The sequence below is a fragment of the Alligator mississippiensis genome, chromosome 2 (genome assembly GCF_030867095.1).
Source record: "Alligator mississippiensis isolate rAllMis1 chromosome 2, rAllMis1, whole genome shotgun sequence".
Taxonomy (NCBI): Eukaryota; Metazoa; Chordata; order Crocodylia; family Alligatoridae; genus Alligator; species Alligator mississippiensis.
In genome coordinates, this window is record NC_081825.1 from 172,840,168 (window position 1) to 172,861,298 (window position 21,131).

At 52.3% G+C, this 21,131-nt stretch overlaps 1 protein-coding gene across 1 annotated transcript in view; it reads right to left on the reverse strand.

Moving 5' to 3' along the window:
• P2RX3 (purinergic receptor P2X 3) overlaps positions 1-21,070 on the reverse strand; it is a 34,495-nt gene extending 13,425 nt beyond the window's left edge. Inside the window, exons 1-2 of the mRNA XM_019485788.2 lie at positions 19,289-21,070; positions 13,307-13,442 (exon numbers count right to left, since the gene is read on the reverse strand). Of these exons, the coding sequence (XP_019341333.1) occupies positions 13,307-13,442; positions 19,289-19,428 (276 nt within the window). The 5' untranslated portion in view covers positions 19,429-21,070. The remainder of the gene's footprint in view (positions 1-13,306; positions 13,443-19,288) is intronic.
• Positions 21,071-21,131: the final 61 nt, after the last annotated feature.

Here is a 21,131-nt window from a genome sequence, read left to right on the forward strand (position 1 = left end):
TCCCAGCAGCAGAAAACAGCCGTATCCCCAGCACCCCCTGGCAACGGGGCATTGATTTATGTCAGCTGTGTTTCTGCAGCCTGCTGGCTCTGTACTGTTGCTATTCTTGAACCATAATACCTCTGGTATACCCCATGGGGTGAGCTGCCAGGACACCTGGATTCCTGGCTTTGCTGTTGGCCTACAGCAGTGGTTCCCAACTTTTTTTATATTGCGGACCAGAACAAGAGTGGCAGAGCCGGCTGCCTCCTTCCTGGGGCTGCCCCGCTGCCCAGCTTTAACCCTGCATGTGACTGCTGGCAGCAGAAGCTGCTTGCCTGCGTGGACAGATGGGGGTCTGAGCAGGGGGCTTGTGCCATGACCTGGCAGCCAACCCTTTGCAGCCTGGCTGCCAACTCTTTGCAGCCCAGAACTGGCCAGTGGGCCCAGTACTGACCAGTGGCCATTGGTTGGAAACCTCTGGTCTACAGGATGGTTGCAGAGAAGACCCTTCTCCTCTCTGTGTCTGAGTGCCCCTAGGGGCCTCAAGGTAGCCTCTATTGATGAGTGTAGGTGACTGACTGTAGCCCTTGGTTTGGGCTCCAGACCAAGGGCAAGTCTTTCGACTGCCTTAGGCTAAAACCTGCAGTGCAGCTCCAGGCCAGAAGAGAAACCTGGGAGGGACTTGGCAGTGGACCAGGGCCATGGGCTTGGGGTCTGGAGTTGGCTATCAGGGAGGAACATGTCCTGGTAGGTGCCTGATCCCAGTCCCTGTGGTCTGCACTGCACAGCTCAGGAAGGCATCTCCTCTCACCCTCTGCCAGGCTCTGGAAGTGAGGGTAAACCTGACCCTGACATGGGGACCAGAATACAGATCTGGTCCTGGCTCCCTGAGGCTGGAGCCCCTTTGAGCTGCAGTGGCATGGGAACAGCACTTAGCAGGGCTACAAATGAGGAGAGGAGCAGGTTGGAATAGCCTCTATGGCATGGGAATGCCTCAGTCAAGGGGCTCATTGGGCTCTGGGGGACCATGCAAAGTCACCATGTCCAAAACCCACCTTCTCCTAAGCAGAACCAAGTGCACTGAGAGCAGTGATTGTCTACCAGCATGAATGGTGTGTGCCCCTGGCAGCTGGGGGAGCATGGCAGTGGTGGGAGTGCGGTGGTGGCAGTGGGAGCGTAGCGGTGGTAAGCGGGGGAGCTCCTGCAGACGCTGCCAGCACTGTCAGCATCAGGGAGGGGAAGGGGTCCAAGGGAGGCGACCACCTGCAGCCACCGCCGGTGCTTTTTTGCAGTGGGTGCACCACCACGCTCAGGGGGTGCATGTGCACCTGCGTGCACCCCCTATGCATTGCCCCTGTCCACCAGGGTGCCATGAAATCATTTTAAATGTGCTGCATAGTCCAACATAATATTAACACTATTTGATGTACATAGACCTACACGATTTGCAAGATAACAGGGGCAACGCGTAGGGGGAGCATGCACATGCACATGCACCCCCTGAGCATGGTGGTGCACCTCCTACAAAAAGGCACTGCCAACAATGTCAGCAGCACCTGCGGACAGTTGCTGCTCACCACCCTGCCGCTGACACCATTGGCGGGTTTGCGGGTAGTCACCAACACCTGGTCGGCACTCACCACTCCCCTGCTGTTGTGCTCCTGCCACCGCCAGTGCAGCCATGCCCCTCCAACTGCTGGAGGCGTGCATTGCTCATGCAAGATAAACATACGATTTTAAATAGGAATCCATGGCGTGAAAACCATTCTGAACTAATGGTCTTTCTGAGTTCTTTGTAACAGAAGAATTGCTCTATTATTTTTCCATAGCCAAAAAATGACTGAAAGCTAAGAGCTGGCATTTACGCAGGGATGCTTTGGGTCTAACGAGAGGCATGTTGAATCTAAAACTGTTGAGAAAGACTGACTTAGACCACCTCCAAGGGAGATGTTGGTCTGGGCTTTTTCCATCCTGCCAGGGAAAGGCTGTCCTCACAACCCACCTACCCACCTTGGTCTTTGCTGCAATTGAAGGCAAGAGCCTCTTGCCCCAGCCTCTAAGGCTCTGGAAAACTACTAGTCATGGCACTCTTATAACTGCTTTGACTCCTGGTGTTGCCCTTCTATGCCCAGGGGAACAAGCTCCAAGACCAATGTGGAACCAGTCTGGCAACTCCCAGGGTCTTTGGTGAAAAAAGAAAAAAAAATCAAGATTTTCAGTGGAAAGCTGACACTTTTTGCAAAAATTGTGGGTTTTCTTTGCAATTTTCCACCCAAAAGTTAGGACAGAAAATGATGGCAGAAAATTTCAGGCCAGAAGAGGGAGACAGTGGAAAAGGCGGTGGCATTTCTGCCTATTGTGAAGCTACTAGAGAGAGCACATACAGACTCTGTGCTGGGCTGCTTATTCCCAGACCAGGTACCCTTGCTCACTGACCCATCTCCTGCATAGCAAAAGCTGCTGAATGCAGCATCAGTACTAATGGAGCAGTTATTTCAACCCCTTGTGACCTGGGCAGTTTGGGGGAGGAAATAGGAAGAAAATTCCCCCCCAGGGGAGGCGTTCTCTCCATGGGTCCCCATTGGGAACTTCCACTCCTGGTGAGGGGTCCCCCCTCTGCATTTACAAACATGCTGTCTTCTCTTTTTCATCCCCTTCTTCTACTTAAGCTGGTCTGAGATTGGGATCCTGTCCTGGGAGGGCCAGCTGCAGGCCTGGGAGAGGACGTGGAGGGTAGCAGGGGCCTCCTGTGAACAGGGGAAGGGGCTCACAGACTTACCCCTGTTCATTTATTTTAACAAGGTGGAGATCAGGCTGATGTTTCCTCTAACCCAGGGGTGGGCAATTACTTTGGGCGGAGGGCCACTTAACAAGTTTTGGTGAGCTACTGAGGGCTGCAGAGGTGGCCCTGCCCCTTGAGTTGTGTTGCCCCACCCCCTTGTCACCATGTTGGGACCAGAAATCCCACCCCTAACCTTGCCCCTCAAAATACTTTGGGGGGCGGGGTTGCCATCCTACATCCAGAATAAAACCAAATCATAAGCTAAAAGTCAAACACCTATTATAAAATATTTTAATTCTATTACAAAAAATATCTTGGTCATGATTTGTGTTTGCATAGTGTATATAGAGGTGACTGAAAAATAACTCACAAATTCTTAGTTTTGTATATTTGTTGGTATGTGTATGTGGTGTGTGTGTATGGTGGGTCTGTGTAGGTGGTGTGGTCTGGGGTAGGTGTGGTCTGTGAGGTATGTGTGGTGTGCGCATATATGGTGGGTGTGTATGCGTGGTGTGTGGTAGGATGTGGGGCGTGTGGGGGGTTGTGTATATGTTGGGGGTTGTGGGGTCAGGATGGGGGCAGACCCCCTACATTCCCCCCATGATGTAACAGCTGGTGCTCAGGGTGCAGGTGCCCGGTGGGATGTGACTCCAGCCAGCACTGCACATCAGGGTGAGGGGCGTAGCCTCCCCAGGCTGTCTGTATCACCAGCACTCTGCCAGGCACCTGTGCCCCGCTGGGCACCTGTGCCCTGAGCACCCCACCTGCTGCTGCTGGCACTGCCACCACCTGCCAGGGCTGCACGCTATGGAGGAGTGGGTGGAGGGTCCTCACACCCCTCACCCTCCTTCACACCCACATGCTACCCACCCCAGCTCCGTGCTGCCACACCCCCCTGAGCATGGGCTCCAGCCCCACCATCTGCGCTTCCTCCCAGCTGCAGCCCTGCGCCCGCTGCTTCCCTACTGGCTGCCCAGAGTCAGCAGGAGACCAGGGAAGTGGAGCAGGTCCCTGGGGGGCTGCAGCAGCGGCAGCAGCAGCCCCGCCAGGAAGCTGCATGCTGGCTGGGCCAGGCCCTTCTGCCCACAAGGGTGGGAGTGAGGCAACAGGGTATGTTTGGGTGGTGGGTGTATACGTGGGTGCCTCACTCCCACCCTCGTGAGCAGAAGGGCTGGCCAGGGCACAATTTGTTGGAGGGCCCTGCTGGCTGAATAAAAGTGCTTGGCGGGCTGGATCTGGCACATGGGTCATATTTTGCCCACCCCTGCTTTAACCCCAGCTTCCCCGCTGAATGAAACAAGATAGTAACCCCCATTATTCTTTGGAAACCAGGAGCCCCACACTGGGACCGGGGTTCTGATGCCCCTGGTGCTCCACCTCCCTGAAGGAGACCAGAGTGGAGGAAGCATCACCACTTTCCCCCCCTGCCTCCACTGCACAGATAGGGAGCAAAGCCTCAGAAGATGAAGTGACTGGCCCCAGGACACTGGAGGAGCATGTGATGGAGCTGGGAGTCTGACCTCCATTGCTAATGCTGTAATCTTGCATTTATGTCCCGACTCAGGGACCACTATGAAGAGCTCAGAGCCCTCACTCTGGCATAACCCTGCTATTAGGACACTGTAGTTTAACAGAGAAGTAGGATGTCCTAGAAGCCACAGCACTTCCCTGGGGATGCAGGTTATATCCCAGCTTGGCCCTAGACCTACTGGCTGACCTGGAACATGTCACTTTGCCTCCCTGTGCCTCAGTTTCCCCACCTGGGAAGTGGAGCTAGTGCTACTGTCCTTCTTTGGAAAGCACCATGGACCAACAGCAAGGTGTAAGGGGAACTGACTGGATTCTCAGGTGGGTGTCAGGTCCCTGAGTGGGGGTTTCAGAGCACAGTTGGGTGGCTTTCTTGCTCTGGCACGCTAATTCAGTGGCATGAGAGAAGCTGGAGTCTTGACTTGGGGCGGGCAGAGGCTTTTGTACCCAGGGTAAAGCTGGGTGTCTAGGAGTGGGGGAAGCCAAGATGGGGAAGGGACCCTAGGGCTCTGAGAACAGTTCCCCACAGTGCCACAGACACCCACAGGCAAGTAGCTCCATGCCTCAGTCTTCCTACCTGTAAAAATTGGTGAGGAGGAGGAGAGGCAGCGATAACAATCTCTTCCCCCTCTAGATCAGAAGTTATCTGGCACCTGCACTGCCCCAGGCTTTGTGCATGTGCAACATGTAACTGGGCCCCTGCCCCATTACTGAATAGGGGGAGCAAACCTCAGGGCCTGCCAAGCCCCCAGGTACAGACTTATGGGCAGAAAAGGGACCCCTCATGGATCATTTCTACAGTTGGTGACTAGAGAAGTGTGTTTGAAATTCTGGAGGTCCCATTAGTACCCTAAGGACACGTGATCACTTTGAGCCCTGCTGGGGGGCAGGCTCAAGGCATAATGAAGGAGCAGTAAGCCTGGAGCAGAGTAAAGTGTTGGGACAGAGAACCCAGAACTGGCCAGACTTTGTGACCCAAGAGCCCAGAGCCAGGCAGAGCGCAGGGCCAGAGAGTCCAAAGCCCAGGGCATGGCAGATTTTGGGGCTGGGGAGCCCAGAACAGGGTAGCGTTTGGGGCCAGAGAGCACAGATCAAGGCAAAGTGTGGGGCCAGAGAGCTCAAAATGCAAAGAGGGCTGGGACCCAGAAGCCAGGTCCAGTGCAGCAGGCTTAGGCTACGGCCACCAGCAACACAAAAAGGGAGCTGAGGCCAGGAAAGGCTGAGTCCCAAGAAGAATATAAAAACCTGAAGCATCCGGGTGTTGAGTTAGGGCCAAGTGCCCCAAAACACATATCTAGCCCTGGGAGCCAGAGAGTAAGACCAGGCTTGGGAAACCCTTTTTTTAAAACAAAGTAATATCAAGGTGTGGCAGATGAGTAAAGGGGAGTGTGGACTAACAGCAGACTAGGAAAAGGCTGAGCGGCCACCAGGGGGCATCATGGCCACCCCCTGGAACGCCACATGGCTACACTGTTGCATTGGCCAGGAACATCAGCAGTGGGCCACAGATGCATGATCAGGGTCCACCTTAGAGGACCCCTGGGTGTATGCATGATCTGTGGACAAAGAAGGAGATGGAGCAGCTGTTGCAATTGTTAGGCCAGCAACAGGCTTTGGCTAATGAACAGGTATAGAAGTGGGAGGCCAAGATCGAGGACAGGAGGCACCTGCAGTTCTGCCAAGCAGAGACTTTACAGACACTGGTGCTCAAGAACCAGAAAACAATGATGAGGCTGTTTGCCTATAATGAAGTTGGTTCCTCCTTGAGTACTCCTGGGTATATGACATGTGAGGACAACCTAGAGGCATTCCTCAAGGCCTTCCATAGGGTGTCTGTGAACTCACAATAGAAGCAGACATAGGTCTCCTGTTTTGGCATGCTGTTGTTAAGGGAGGCCCAAGCTAACTAGAGATGACTAACGACTATGATAAAGTGAAAGTGGCAATATTACAGAGGCTAGAAGTGTTGGAGGAAATACATAGGTACAGATTTAGAGCCAGGAAAAGGCCAGAGCCCATCATCCTATGCAGGCTGGGCCCTCTCCTTCACAATGAAGCCAGCAAGTGGCTCTGCCCCAGGGATAGAACCCCTGAGGAGCTACTAAAATGGATAGTTTTAAAGCAATTCATATGGGACTTGAAAGACAATATCAAAGATGGGGTGCAAAGACACAAACCTCAGATCCCCAATGAGCAATCAAGCTTGTGGAAGACTTTGCCAGGCTGAAAAAGAGTTGAGGCAGGAATAGGAAAGCCCTGGCAACAAGGCTAGAGAAAGGCGCTAAGCAGAAGAGAGAAGGGGGACAAATGGGATGCTATGAGCACTGGATGATCCTAGCTGGGCCTGTTTCCAGTGTGGTTGCATCGGGCGTTTTGTCTGAAGCTGCCCCTGGGGTGAGCCAGAGAAAGCAGGACCCACCAGGGTGGCAGGAGCTGCAGCAAGTAAGGGCAAACTCCTGAACACAGAAGAAATGGAAAGCAGCTAGGGAGTCATTCCCCAGGAGGCAAGGGGGTGTGAGGGGCACCACCTATCCCGCCTTGTAGTCAAAGTTAAGGTGGGAATACAGCAGATGCCCACCCTCCTAGATTACAGGTCCGAGCAAACTCTGGTATGGCAGGGGTTATTGCAGGGAGTCCCAGGATGAGTAACTGACTTCCTCACCTTGGTCTGTCTGCATGGAAAGCCAACAAGTTATGACCGAGTATGGATCCAGATGATCACAGCCAGACACTCCCATATCATACCAGTATGTGTGGTGCCATGGTTGCTGTACCCCATGCTGCTGGGCTGAGATTGGCCATGGTTTTGGGAACTAATGACAGAAGTGATGGGAAGAGAACTCTCTCTTGGCCCTTTCAGGGATACCTCCCCTGAAGTTGACTGAGGGCTTGGTTGGTGGGGAAAGTGGGACAGCTTCCGAAGCCAGAGAGGCCACCAGGGGCTCAGAAGTGGACATCAGCGAGATCACTGAATGCAGTCAGCTAACGGTGGAGCAGATGTGCAAAGATGGATTCTGACAGATCTATGAATAAGGCTTCATAGCCCATAATGATGATACGGTTCTGTGCCCGGACCTTGCTCAGGCATACCCCCAGTTTGAAGTAAGAAACGATTTATTATATCAGGTGGACCAAGGCCCCATGTAGGGGGAAGAAATAGCTCAGTTGCTCATCCCAAAAATGTACTGGGGGGCATTCATGAAGATTGTGCATGAGCTCCCCAAGGGGGGTCATCTAAAGACAGCAATAAGATCCATGACCACCTGCTCCTTCTTTCTTTTCTTTGGCCAGGGATATACCAAGAGGTGCAGAACTTCTGCAAATCATGTTAGTTGGACAAGGGACAAGAGATTTACATTTGAGTCAGCAGTGTGACGAAGCCATCAAAAAAGCCAATGGCACTTTATCGTGCATCAGCAGATGCATGACGAATAGGTCCAAGGAGGTGATACTTCCCCTCTATCGGGCTCTGGTCAGACCGCAGTTGGAGTACTGCGTGCAATTCTGGGCGCTGCAATTCAAGAGGGATGCGGATAACCTGGAGAGGGTCCAGAGAAGGGCCACTTGTATGGTTAAGGGCCTGCAGACCAAGCCCTACAAGGAGAGACTAGAGAAACTGGATCTTTTCAGCCTCCGCAAGAGAAGGTTGAGAGGCGACCTTGTGGCTGCCTATAAGTTCATCACAGGGGCACAGAAGGGAATTGGTGAGTATTTATTCACCAAGGCGCCCCCGGGGGTTACAAGAAACAATGGCCACAAGCTAGCAGAGAGCAGATTTAGATTGGACATTAGGAAGAACTTCTTCACAGTTCGAGTGGCCAAGGTCTGGAACAGGCTCCCAAGGGAGGTGGTGCTCTCCCCTACCCTGGGGGTCTTCAAGAGGAGGTTAGATGAGCATCTAGCTGGGGTCAGCTAGACCTAGCACTCTTTCCTGCTTATGCAGGGGGTCGGACTCGATGATCTATTGAGGTTCCTTCCGACCCTAACATCTATGAATCTATGAATCATAGATCTTGACTTTAAAAAAGCCTTTGATCTGGTGTCCCATGATCTCCTCATGGAAAAATTGGCCAACTGTGGCCTCGGCGACATCATAGTCTGGTGGCTGGGGAATTGGCTCCGAGGTCGGACCCAGAGTGTGGTAATAGATGGAAGTAAATCATCATGGTGTGCCATGACCAGTGGGGTCCCCCAAGGCTCCGTTCTTGGGCCTATACTCTTTAACATCTTTATTAATGATGTAGACATTGGTGTCAGAAGCAGACTGGCCAAGTTCGCCTATGACACCAAACTTTGGGGCAAAGTGTCCACACCTGAGGATAGGCTGGTGATCCAGGCCAACCTAGACAGGCTCAGAAAGTGGGTGGACAAAAACCTGATGGTGTTCAACACCGAAAAATGCAAGGTACTCCACCTTGGGAAGAAAAATCCGCAGCACACTTATAGGCTCAGCAGTGCTATGCTGGCTAGCACCGCGGCTGAAAGGGGCTTGGGGGGTCATGATTGACCACAAGATGAATATGAGCCACCAATGCAATGTTGCAGCTGGTAAAGTGAGCAAAACTCTGGCCTGCATCCATAGATGCTTCTCAAGCAAATCCCAGGATGTCATCCTCCCACTGTACTCAGCCTTGGTGAGGCTGCAGCTGGAGTACTGCATCCAGTTCTGGGCTCCACAATTTACAAAGGGTTTGGAAAATCTTGAGAGAGTCCAGAGGAGAGCCATGTGCATGATCAGAGGGCAGGAGAACAGGCCCTATGACGAGAGGCTGAGAGCCATGGGACTCTTCAGCCTGGAAAAGCGCAGGCTCAGGGGGGACCTGGTGACTGCCTATGAGTATATAAGGGGTGTATATCAGGATCTGGGGGAATGCCTGTTCACCAGAGCGCCCCAAGGGATGACAAGGTCAAACGGTCACAAACTCCTCCAAGACCGTTTCAGACTGGAAATAAGGAAAAACTTCTTTATTGTCTGAGCCTCCAAGGCCTGGAATAGACTGCCACCAGAGGTAGTGCAGACAACTACTCTGGACTCCTTTAAGAAACATTTGGATGTTTATCTTTCTGGGATCCTTTGACCCCAGCTGACTTCCTGCCCTTGGGTCGGGGGACTGGACTCGATGATTTTCCAAAGTCCCTTCTAGCCCTAATGTCTATGAAATCTATAAATCTATGAATATTTAGCAGGTCCGGGGTAGCCCCCAAAAACCCTTCTGGTACCATTGTCACTAATAGAAAGAGCCCTTTGAGAGGGTGGTGGTGGACATTGTCGGGCCCCTCATCAAGAGCACAGTTGGATATCAATACATCCTGGTGGTAGTGGATTACTCCACAAGGTACCCAGAGGCAATACCCCTCAGATGTATTAATATGGTGAAAGTTGTGTGAATATTTTAAGTAGTTCCTCCACAAGTGGGCCTGCCAAAGGAAATATTGACAGATCAGGGCAGCAACTTCATGTTGACGGTATTCCCTGAGATCTGCAAAATGCTGTGCATTAAGCGGCTGTGAACCCTTGTTTACCACCCTGAAATGGATGGATTAGTAGAGTGGTTCAACCAAACCTTGGAGCCCATGTTAAAAAAAATCATAGGGAAGGATCCTAGATACTAGGATAGGATCCTGGCCCCTCTGATGTTTGTGTATCGTGAAGCACTCCCTTTGAACTGTTATATGGGTACCAACCACAAGGAGCATTAGACCTCTTCAAAGAGGACTGGGAGGTGCAGAAAGGATCAGTCAGAAACCATGTCAGCCACGTGTTGCGAGTTCAGGAGCAACTAAAGGCAGTGCAAGTGGCTGCCAGAGAGAAGTGGCGAGCTGGGCAGGGCAAGCAAGCTGTGGCATACAACTGTCCAGCACAGGAACACCATTTTGAGATCAGGTATCAGGTACTAGTTTTACTATTGGAACAAGTATCCAAGTTAATGGCCTGATGACAGGGGCTATATGAGGTCATTTGGAAGACAGGGTTGGTGGACAAGTGTGGCAGCCTGGCAGAAGAAAGACACGTCAGATATATCACATTAATATGTTGAAGAACTGGAGAGAGAGGGAGGCCTTATTTGTGGCGTCTTACCCAGATCCAGAAGAGTTGGGCCCCAGGTAGGGAAAAAAGAGAGTGCCACGTTGATGGTCCTGGGGGAGGACCTATCTGAGACTCAGTGGACTGAACTAGAGCAACTGGTGCAGGAGTTCCTGAAAGTCTTCATGGAGGAACCAGGTTCACTCTTTGATCGAACACAGCATAGAGACAAGCCCCAACAAGGTGGTGAGAGAAGGTTGGAGACACATTCCCCCAGAGACTACAGACACTGGTGAAGGAGGTAGGCCAGGTGCTTGCCTGAAGCATCATTCAGAAGTCATGAAGTGAATGGCAGAGCCCCATCATGATGGCTCTGAAGAAAAGATGTAAAACTATGGCTCTGCATAGATGTCTACCGGGTCAACGAGATCGCAAAGTTTGATGCCTACCCCATGCCCCAGATTGAAGACCTGTTGGAGAGGATTGGAGAAGCCCAACTCACCTCCAACCTAGATCTCTTGAAGGAAGGGCAAATTCCCCTGGGATGCTAGTCCCAATTGAAGATGGCCTTTGCCACCCCCTGTGGCTTGTATGAATTTGCGCGGATGCCTTTCGGACTACATGGAGCAGCAGCTACCTTCCAAAGATTAATGGACCAGGTCCAACCCCCTCACCAGAAGTATGCAGCAGCCTACAATGATGATGTGCTAATCTTCACATAGGAGTGGGAGGAGCATCCAAGCTGCCATGAACGAATTCAGGAAGGCAGGCTTGACAACAATCCAAAGAAGTGTGCCCTGGGCGAAAAAGAAAGAAGGTACTTTGGTTTTCTGGTACAAAGGGGGGAAATCAAACCCCTCGTGAACGGGGCAAGCCTTAAAGGACTATTCTCTGCCATATACAAAGAGATAGGTGTGGTCCTTTTTAGGCCTGATAAACTACTACTGCTGATTGGTGCCCATGTTCTCAGAGCTCATGGCCCCCCTGATAGAACTAAGCAAGGCAGCAGCTCCAAAAAAGTTATGGTGTACCAGGGAAGTAGCAGATGCCTTCCACAGGGTAAAGGATGTGCTATGCTTGCAGCCAGTAGTCCATGCACCCAACTTTGGAAAGCCCTTCTTACTGCAAAGGGATGCCTCCAACACAGCCATAGGCGCTGTATTGTCACAGAGTGGGAGTGAACACCCAGTAGCATATATTAGCCGCAAGCTGCATGCCCTGAACGAGTATAAGCTATGATAGAAAAAGAATGTCTGGCTATAAAGTGGGCAATAGAGAGCTTCTGCTATTACCTACTAGGGTGGCAGTTTACTGTAGTAACTGACCATGCCCATCTCCAGTGGCTATACCAGATGAAGGCAGACAATCTCTGGTTGACTTGATAGCATCTGAGTTACAGCCATATAACTTTGTGGTAGAACACTGCCGAGGAAAGCAACACAGTAATGCCTACTTGTTTTCACAGAACAGCAAGGAAGAGAAGGACCAGTGAAGGCAACAGGACCATAATTCCAAAGAAAAGGTTGGACCCTGTAACAGAGCCCCTGCCCCATTACTGAGAATGGGGAGCAAACCCCAGGGCCTGCTGGCCAGCCAAGCCCCAAGGTACAGACTTAAGGGCAGAAAAGACTATACTTTCAGGGATCATTTCTAAGGTTGGTGATTCAAGAAGTGTGTCTGAAATGTTGGAGGTTTCATTAGTGCCCTAGGGGCACATGATCACCTTGAGCCCTGCTGGGGGTAAGCTTAAGGTGTGCTGAGGGAGAAGTAAGCCCAGAGCAGGGTAGAGTGTGGGACCAGAGAGCCCAGAGCCTGGAGCAGGGCAGAATGCAAGACTGGAGAACCCAGAGCCCAAAGCAGGGCAGTGTTTGGGGCCATAGCACCCAGAGTGTGAGGGCAGAGAGCCCAGAGCCCAAAGAGGGCTGGGATGCAGAAGCCAGGTCTGGTACAGTGGGCCTAGGCTACAGGTACCACTGACAGAAAAAGGCGGCTGAGGCCAGGAAAGGCTAAGACCCAAGAAGAATATTAAGACCTGAAGCACCCTGGTGTTGAGTTAGGGCCAAATGCCCCAAAACATGTAACTTGCTCTGGGAGCCAGAGTGAGACCACGCTTGGGAAGCCCTGGGGCAACCTCCCTTTCTTTTAAACAGTATAACATCAAGGCATGGCAAGAGAGTGAAGAGGAGAGTGAACTAACAGGGCAGATCAGGCAAGGGCTGAGTGGCCACACCCTGAGCCGAGCACCGGGTTATAAACACTAGGCACAACTGGGGCATGGTCTTGCCTGGGGTCTCCAAGCTCACAAGCCTATTGGGTGCACTTGATAAATGTGGGCCTAGGCCCACCACAAATATCTATAAGCTTCCCTTGAAAAGGAAGGCCACTGAGAGTGCAACAACTGATTGTTTGAGACACAAAAGAAAAAAGTAACAGGACTGAGGGTTACAGGTTCAAATCAAGGAATTCAGAAGGGGACACTGAGCAGAGCATACAGGTCAGTGCCCACCTCCTGGAATGAGTCATGGGAGCTTGTGGATGCCAACCAGAAACCCTGCCTGGGGACGTGCCCAGAGGAGCGAGAGGAAGACAGCTCCACCCTTGCTCAGGTTCCTCCTGGCCAGAAATTCCTAGCTCGTCTTATAGATGGTCAGCTTGGCCAGAGCCAGGAGGAAGCTGACTAGGATGTCCTGGGGCTTGGTGGGGCCATGGCCAGGGAATGCATAAAAGAAAAGGTGCAGGGAGAAGTGCAGCCAGAACCTCAGCAGGAGGTTCTGGAGGAGGTGGAAGAGGGTCTGCAATCTGGTGCACTTCAGGTAGGCATGCTCCAGGGTCTCCCTCTGTTTGCAAAATGGGCAGGTGTTGGGGGTGTTTATAAAGCACACCAGAAATACTTCAAGCTCACAAGAGCAGCAAAAGTGGTATCCTTCTTGCTAGCTGGGTGTCCCATTCCCCAGCTGCTCTGACCCCTGTCCCCCCTCATGCCATAATACCTGGGGAGGTGTGACGTAATCCACCACGTCCATGACCTGGTTGGCGTATTTGCCGAAGCCCTTGACCTTTGTCACCACAGAGGATTCGATAGCTGTGTCCCGCACCTGGTATGCCTTCTCATGTAGGAACACCCAGCTGTTGGTAGAGAGGGGCAAGACAGCTACATCAGGCTAAGGACCAGCCAGAGGGGGATGCACTCCTGAAAGACCAAGGGGAGTGGGGCAGAGGAGGGGCAGATCTGGGGTGCAGAAGATAGGTGTTGCCTATACTTTGCAGACAGCTCACATAACTTTAATGCAAGCTGCACAATATTTGGGAGTATGGGGGTTCTTTAAAGCTCCACCTGCTGGAGTCATGTTATTTCCTAAGACGTTACATCTACATGGGGCAATTTTTTCCGGATGGATTTATGTTTCCTGCACTTCAATGACCTTGAGTCTACACAAAAGAGCACTTTTTTCTAATCAACTTCTAGCCCTCACAGTAGAAAAAAGAGCTCGAAAACAGTCCCCTGGGTGCCCTGCAGCAAGGGAGAATGCGAGATCAACTTCTAGGATAAAAAAGCCCTCATGACTTCTGAAGGCATCTCGTAATTTTGGGGCAGTCAGACTAATGATTCTGGACTGCCTGTGATCAGCAGTGCTGCCTGGAGAGGGTGAGGAGACACTTTGCTACCTATTGACAGGTCATTACCCTTTGCAAAGCAGCAGGAGATGTTATCCTCTCCCTTTAGAGGAATGGCTGAGCTGAGCTGGGTCAGTGCTCTGAAGCCTGAGCCTGGCCCTCCTTTTTGATACCATGCTGCCCCCTAGTGCCCTCCAGGGGAATTATTTCCGTGCCTATTTTCTTTCCTCCAGCTATGGACCTAGTGCAGGGGCAGGCAATTATGTTGGGTGGAGGGCCACTTACTGAGTTTTGGCAAGCCATCAAGGGCTACATGACAAGCAGCCGGGGCAGATAAATATTAATTTTCTAAAATTTTTAGGGGCCCCACGGGCGAGATAGAATGGCCTAGCAGGCTGCATCCGGCCCACGGGTCACATTTTGCCCACCCCTGACCTAGTGGGTAAGGTGGGTTAGAGTCCAAGGGGTTTAAGAACTGTGTCCCATTTCTAAAATATGAAAAGCCCAAGGGGCAGATTTCCAATGGAGACCATATTTCTTCCCTTCCTTATGGCATAACTAAAGCCAGATTTCCCAAAGCAGCCAGCAGCTGCCACTGTGATAGTTACGGGCAGGATTTCAGGAAGAGTCTGCTAGCCTGCCCCATGAGCCATGTCACTAACCTGCCCTTGCAGCTAGAAAAGTCTGCCTGGTAACACAGGGGTAAGAAGCATATAACAAGGAGATTTGTGCCAGATTTGACAGTCCTGATCTGCCTGAGACTAAGAACAAAGGGAGATTGCCAGCTGACAGAAATACCATCAAAGGTGACCACAGGACCCCCAGCCACTGGCTGCTGCCTCAAACCCACCTGCTTGACAAATGACTGCCTAAACACTTACTAGACATACAAAAAACTAGGACTCTTACTAGACTGTTTAACTTACTGTTAGTTTAGTGTTTGGAGTTTAGTGTTTATATTTGGTTTAATAAAGTTTGCTGTCAAAGAGTGGAATGCTCCTGTCGCCGCCGCATATTCCTTCCTGTCTGAGCCAACCAGAGTTTATTGGTGCAACAGGGGAGGGTAAAAGACCAGCATGAGGCCTGTGAGTCCCTTGCTCCCTTTACATGCACTCCAGGGCATGGGGCTGGCTAGGGGTCACCCTACCAAGGGTCACCTGCTCTGCTGAGCTCCCAGCTGGAGCTGGGAAAAAGGTTTTAGCAAAGGCCCTTGTATACTGGCTAGCAAAAGGCATTTCACAAATTCATTGCAATGTATAGGCAGTCCTCGACTTACAACGTTTCAAGTTACAACGTTCTGCACTTACAACGTTTACGAATCGACACCCTGTTTCAGCTTTATGATGTCAGATTTGACTTTACAACAATGCGATGCCACGCCAGCGAACAAGTTCGCTGCATCGCTCATCTCCCTGGAAAACATCTGTCCAAACTTCCTTGGACACTTTCTTTAAGAAAGCAGGCAAGACTCCAGAAAAACCTGCAGCCAAGACTCCCGAGAAGACTCCAGCCAAGAACCCTTCAAAAAGTCCAACCAAGAGCCTTTCAAAAAGTCCAGCAAAGTCACCTCAAAGAAATCCTTCCAAATCAATGTGATTGCTATTTACAATATAAATACATTAACGCCACTATATTACTCATCTATAATTGATCGAGTACAAAATTGTGGGGTATTTTTAGTGAAAATTGGGTATCAGGCCTTGGTTCAGGAACCAATCCCGCATTTATAACATTGTTTCTTATGAGACAATTGGTTCTGAGTTACAATGTATCAACTTAAGACCCATTTTTCAGGAACCAATTTTGTCTTAAGTCCTAGGACTGCCTGTGCAACAAATAAACAAAAACCTCTGCAAAGCAGCAACAACCCCCTGACAGAAGCACACCCAAAGTAGCCTGTGCTGGCATTTTGGAAGGGAAACATGGATTTTTCTATCTGCAGTGACATTTCATCTTGCAGTTCCCTTCAGTTTTACTAAAAATCCCTTCCGTGTATTAAAAGAAGAGGTTGGAAAAGATCACTGTAATGTGCAATGTGACCTCAGACTTGGGCAGTGGGGTGGCAAGGTGGTAGCTCAATGGGGTAGCCCAATAGGTTTGCTAAAAATATAATTCATTTTGGGTTGACCCGAAACAGTTTTTTGGGTTTTGTTTTAAAGATTTTTTTTCAGGACTGTGAAAAAACAAAACAGCTGTTTGTACAACTCTGCTCCCAGGCTTCACCAGGCTAAAGAATGGGTACCTCTACCCCCTCCCTCCTCTGGGGTAGGTATCCTGACAGTGCCATCTGCCAGTAGAACTCTTCTATGGCCCAACCAGATCTAAATGTAGGCAAGGGAACAGTGCCTTTTTAGTACCTCAGGAGTTAATGCCCAGCCTTCCCCTGCATGCCCCCTAGGGATGGGGAAAGGCGTCCAGCTGGCACCCGCAGGCCATTTGGCTGCTAATGGAGCTCTGACTGCTGTCATAAATCAGCCAGCTCACATTTGGTACTGCCAAGGCATTAATGGGGGTTGCAGGGGGAGCCATATCCTGCTATCTACCCAGAAATGTAATTGGGGGTTCTCCCACATAGTCACACACATATACTCGCACATGGACTGTCACACCTTGTGCTAATCCTCACACCCTGTCCCCTTTCCTTACTTACTGTCTCCCATTACCCCTTCTTTCCACACACACATACACACACTTCTCCCTTAACCTGCATTGTCAGTCTTCACTTTAACACAAACCTGATCACATCTCCTTCCTCAAATATACACACACCCCATCAACCCATAACCCGAACTGTCACCTGTCACTTAACACCCATCTCATAACATCTTCTTCCACATACACACCCTGTCATCCCTTCCTTCCTCCCTCTCTCTCACACACTCACACATCAGTCAGTAACCCACACGGTCACACTTCATGTTAACATACACCCCATGGCCTCTTCTTTTTCACACATACAAGTGTCAATCCACCAATCACACTGTCACCCATCACATTAGGATGCACAAAGTCTTCTTTTCCTCACCTCACTCCCCTACCCCATTTTCCATCTCTTGCACAGTAACCATCCCCCCAACACACATGTATTGTCACACCCACCACTCTTTCAGTCCTTTACTCCCAGGGTCACAGTCACCCCAAGATTCACATGCATCCATCCACCCATCTGAGGTTTGCAAAGGCACCTACACACACTTACACCCATACTGTTGTCACTCCTACACTCATGTAAACACGTTCACCTCCTCCATGTGGTCACCCCCTAAACTCATGCAAACACTTCCGCCTCCTCCATGTGGTTACCCCTTTCACCATAGGCAGCAGAAGACTGGCACTAACAGGGCTCAGCCCCCTCAAACGCAGGTTAGTGGGTAGGGCTACAAGGCAGCCCAGCCGTGGGCTTCAGGTGGCTGTAGCAGGGGTGGGAAGAGGCACACATGCAGCCAGAATCGCAGCTCGGCCTGTGGATCACTGGCTGCCCAGCATGGCAGGCAAGTACCAGTCAATTTGGTGAAGGGGAAAGGGCTGTGTTGGGGGGCAGATCGAGGCCCCAGTGCTGAGGGAGGGAGTGGGGCACAGGCAGGGGCAGGGATAGGGTGAATGGGGCCCTGGCTGGGCCAGGTGGTGGGAGAATCAAAGCCTGGGCGGCTCCTCCCCAGTCTGTGTGTGGGGTGGAGGTGGCTGCCACTGCACACTGTGCATTATACCCTGCTGCACCTGCCCTGGGAGCAGCGCAATGCCACATGCCTGCTGCTGCTGGGCTGCGCCCTACCTCCTGCCCGCCCAGTGGCAGGACACACGTGGATTTGTGTGGCTTGGAGGCAGTGGCAGCAGGGAGCAAAGCCCAGTCCATAGCAGCAACCACCTCTGCCAGGGTGTGCATAGTGGTGGGAGCCCCCCTCACCCTTGGATGAGCTGCCTGGGCTGACTGTCCCACAACCTGGCCTGGCTGGGGCCCCATTCACCCCAGCCCCATACCCTGCCCGTGCCCCACTCCCTCACCATGGGGGCCTCGATCTGCTCCCCACAGCCCTTTACCCTCTCCCCACCCCTTCCCCCATAGACTTACTTACTGGGGGGGGGGTACATGCATGCTCAGCACCCCCAAATAGTTTTTTCTCCCTCCGCTTATGCCTTTCATATTTGCGCAGGAACACACACTGGCACCCTTTTCACAGTCACTGTGTCTCACCCCATCCCATACATGTGTGATCTTCTCACCACTCCTTCCCACCCACAGCCATTGCCTCTGGACACATCCATGCAGAGACTTCCACCACCCATTCACTCTGAGGCATTCTTGCTGGTCCCCATGACAGACTCTGCCACCATGGCGGTGAACACAGTGGCTGGGTTTGCACATTCCCCCTTAAGGGTTGATGGGGGGTGTTTGCGGGAATTAGGACAGGGTAAATGAGCCTGAACCCATGGTTTCTCCATACAACCCCCCTACATGCATACACACATACTTGACTACACACGCATGCATTTATGCACAAACATATCATGCATGTCGATTCAGAACACTGGTGGAGCCAGGGGATAGTTGAGTCTCCATGGCCAGACGAGACAGTGCTTGGCACTCTGAGTTGGAGCAGTGGGAGCCTGGACACTTAATCCCACAGTCCTGCCCTTGCAACCCCCTCTCTGATGTCAATGCCAAGAAGGTCCCAGGGAACCCTGGGCTGTGTGTGATGTAAATTCTTCACCCTAGGCACCTGCCTCAGCCTCCTTTCTGGTTGTGTCTGCCTAGAGTTCACTTTCCAGCCCCGCTCGTCTGCACAGCCTTGTGCTCCTGCTTGTCATCATCCCTTTATCTTCTCTCTCCCCTCCAATCCTGAATCTCACCCTCCTGCTCTGGATGCTTAGCTCCACACCATCTCAGTTCACCTAAATGCCTCTCACTCCTTGGGAGCTCATATATGCTTGTCAACATAGAGTCCCAGGACAGCTCTGGGTAGAGGGGACTCTGGAGTTGCTAAGGCCACCCTCTTCCCCTGTGTAGAGCTGTCTGGCTGTTCCCAGGCTGGGGAAGGGTGGGGGTTGGGAAGGATGGGAACTCACTGCAGGTGGGGGGTGAGTCAATCATATTCCACCCTGCCCAGCAAGTACCCCTTCCACCCACCATTTACACATGTGTGCTTGTGGAGGTGTCCTCAGAAAGGATTCTGTGTTAGGGTGGGTTAGCCTGTCCCTGCCCCCTGCCCTTTCTCCTTCAGGAGCAGGGATCACAACTGGACAGGTCTCTGCTGGAGGGAAACTCTTCTCATCTTCTGGGGTTCACCCTGTTCCAGGCTGGAACCAGTCACAGGTTGTCAGGGTGCTGGCCAGGCCAGCGCTGAGCTCCTTGCACTTACCCAATGAAGTATGAGACAATGAGCAGCTGCACGGCGCGGTTGATCACACCGATGGTCCAGCTCTTCACCACCACTGACTTGGTGGTCTCATAGGTGAAGAAGTTGGCTACACAATTCATCCCGGAAGAGACCGTGGGCATTTGGCACAGCGTGGGAAGAACTGGCTAATGCCTGCTAGCCCCGTCGAGATGGGATGCTGAGACCAAGGCAGGGATGGGAGATCAGTGGAGCGATGGGTGATGCTCCCAGAGCTACTTGGGAGGGCTGCTCCTTTAAACCTGGGATCCAGATGGTAGCCTTCCTCTGCCTTGCTGCTACTCTGGGCAGGCTGGAGCTGAGAGACCCCTTTATACAGTCTCCACCCCCATTCTCAGAGGACAGTGATGCTGGTGGGGAGAGGCAGGAAAAGGTGGGGCTTCATAGCCTGTTCATTGCCAAGCAGCTTCCCTGGTGTGTGCAAGCGAGTAGGTCCTTAATGCACCTGATGATTCCAGAGAGGAATCCACTTAGCGCATCTCAGCTCAGCAGCTTCTCCCTGCCCAGCAGTGCTAATGTCCCTCACCCTCAGTTAACTGCCCCTGCCATCCCAACTCTGTGCCAACAGGAAGGGGGAGGAAGCTAAGCAAATACAGATCTCTCTGGGGACAAATCAGCAGCTGGTGAGCAGCAGGTAAAAATGGTCCCTGAAGACTAACATGGTCCATTTACCCGCAGAACAGGCACGCGACCAAGCCAGATGCCCGCCTTGCCTGTGTTATGCCTCTTAACATGCCTAGCTCTTCTTCTTGAAGGGTGAGGGAGGTGTTTATCCCTCCAGAGCTCATGCAGGCCTTGATTGCAGCCCCTCTGCTGAGACTGCATGGAAAGGACTCATCTGATTATTGGAGGTTGACAACCCCCTCCTCCAGTCCTCTGTCACAGCTACAGGGACAGATTGGCCATGCTACCCACTAGGCTTTGTGCTTGCACCACAATGAACTCCCAACCAGCCAGCCACGTGGGTTGGAGTGTTAGAGCCTTGAGCAGAACGTCCGGGAGTGTTGGCTCTGCTGGGACACAGTGTGTGATGGGAACGACGGTTCCAGCAAGCGCACACAACGTATCACGGAGCTCCACTCCACTGCCCCTTGCTTCAGCAGGGCTGGTGCCTGGTGTAATCACCCACACACGGAAGGGCAGCCTGTGGTGGCAATGCAGTGTGACGGTGACACGAGTGTTGCTGTGGGATAGTAGAGAATAGTGTTGGCGCCGGGCCCTCCTGGTCACAGCAGCTCATGCTCTGGAGGTGTTGGTGCTGGTCACACTTCATAGGGGCCATGAAGGCTCCCCTGGACACACCCCGGGGCGCTTTCACCCTGCAAGGGGAGGGGGAGCACGCATCCCCTCTGCTTCTCTCCAGGGGCTGGCCCCACAGCCAGAGGGGTGGGCAGGGGGGCTTGGCAGTGGTGATGCCACAGGTGGACGTCATGACGTCACCACGCCACGTGGCCACCCTGTGACGCAAGAACCATCCTGAGGTTGAGGACGCGTCAGCCCGGGACACTGACCAGGCGGGGGTCGCCTTAATTATCCCGGGGGAGTGGGGGGGGCTCTGCCCAGAGCTCTCCCAGGACTCTATGGCGACAGGCGCCGCGGACCCCGCAGCAGCACCCCCACAGCCGCCACCTCCTCCCAGCCCTACGCAGGGGATTTGGCCGCCAAGCGGCCTCTCTAGCCTCAGGCCTCCGGACACTCTATGCTCCCGAGCGCCCGCCCTCCCCCGGCGCGCCCTCTCTTGCCGGAGGCCTCCCACAGCTCTATGGTAGAGTTGGCGGCCTAGAGCGGCTTGCGGCGTCGCCATGGC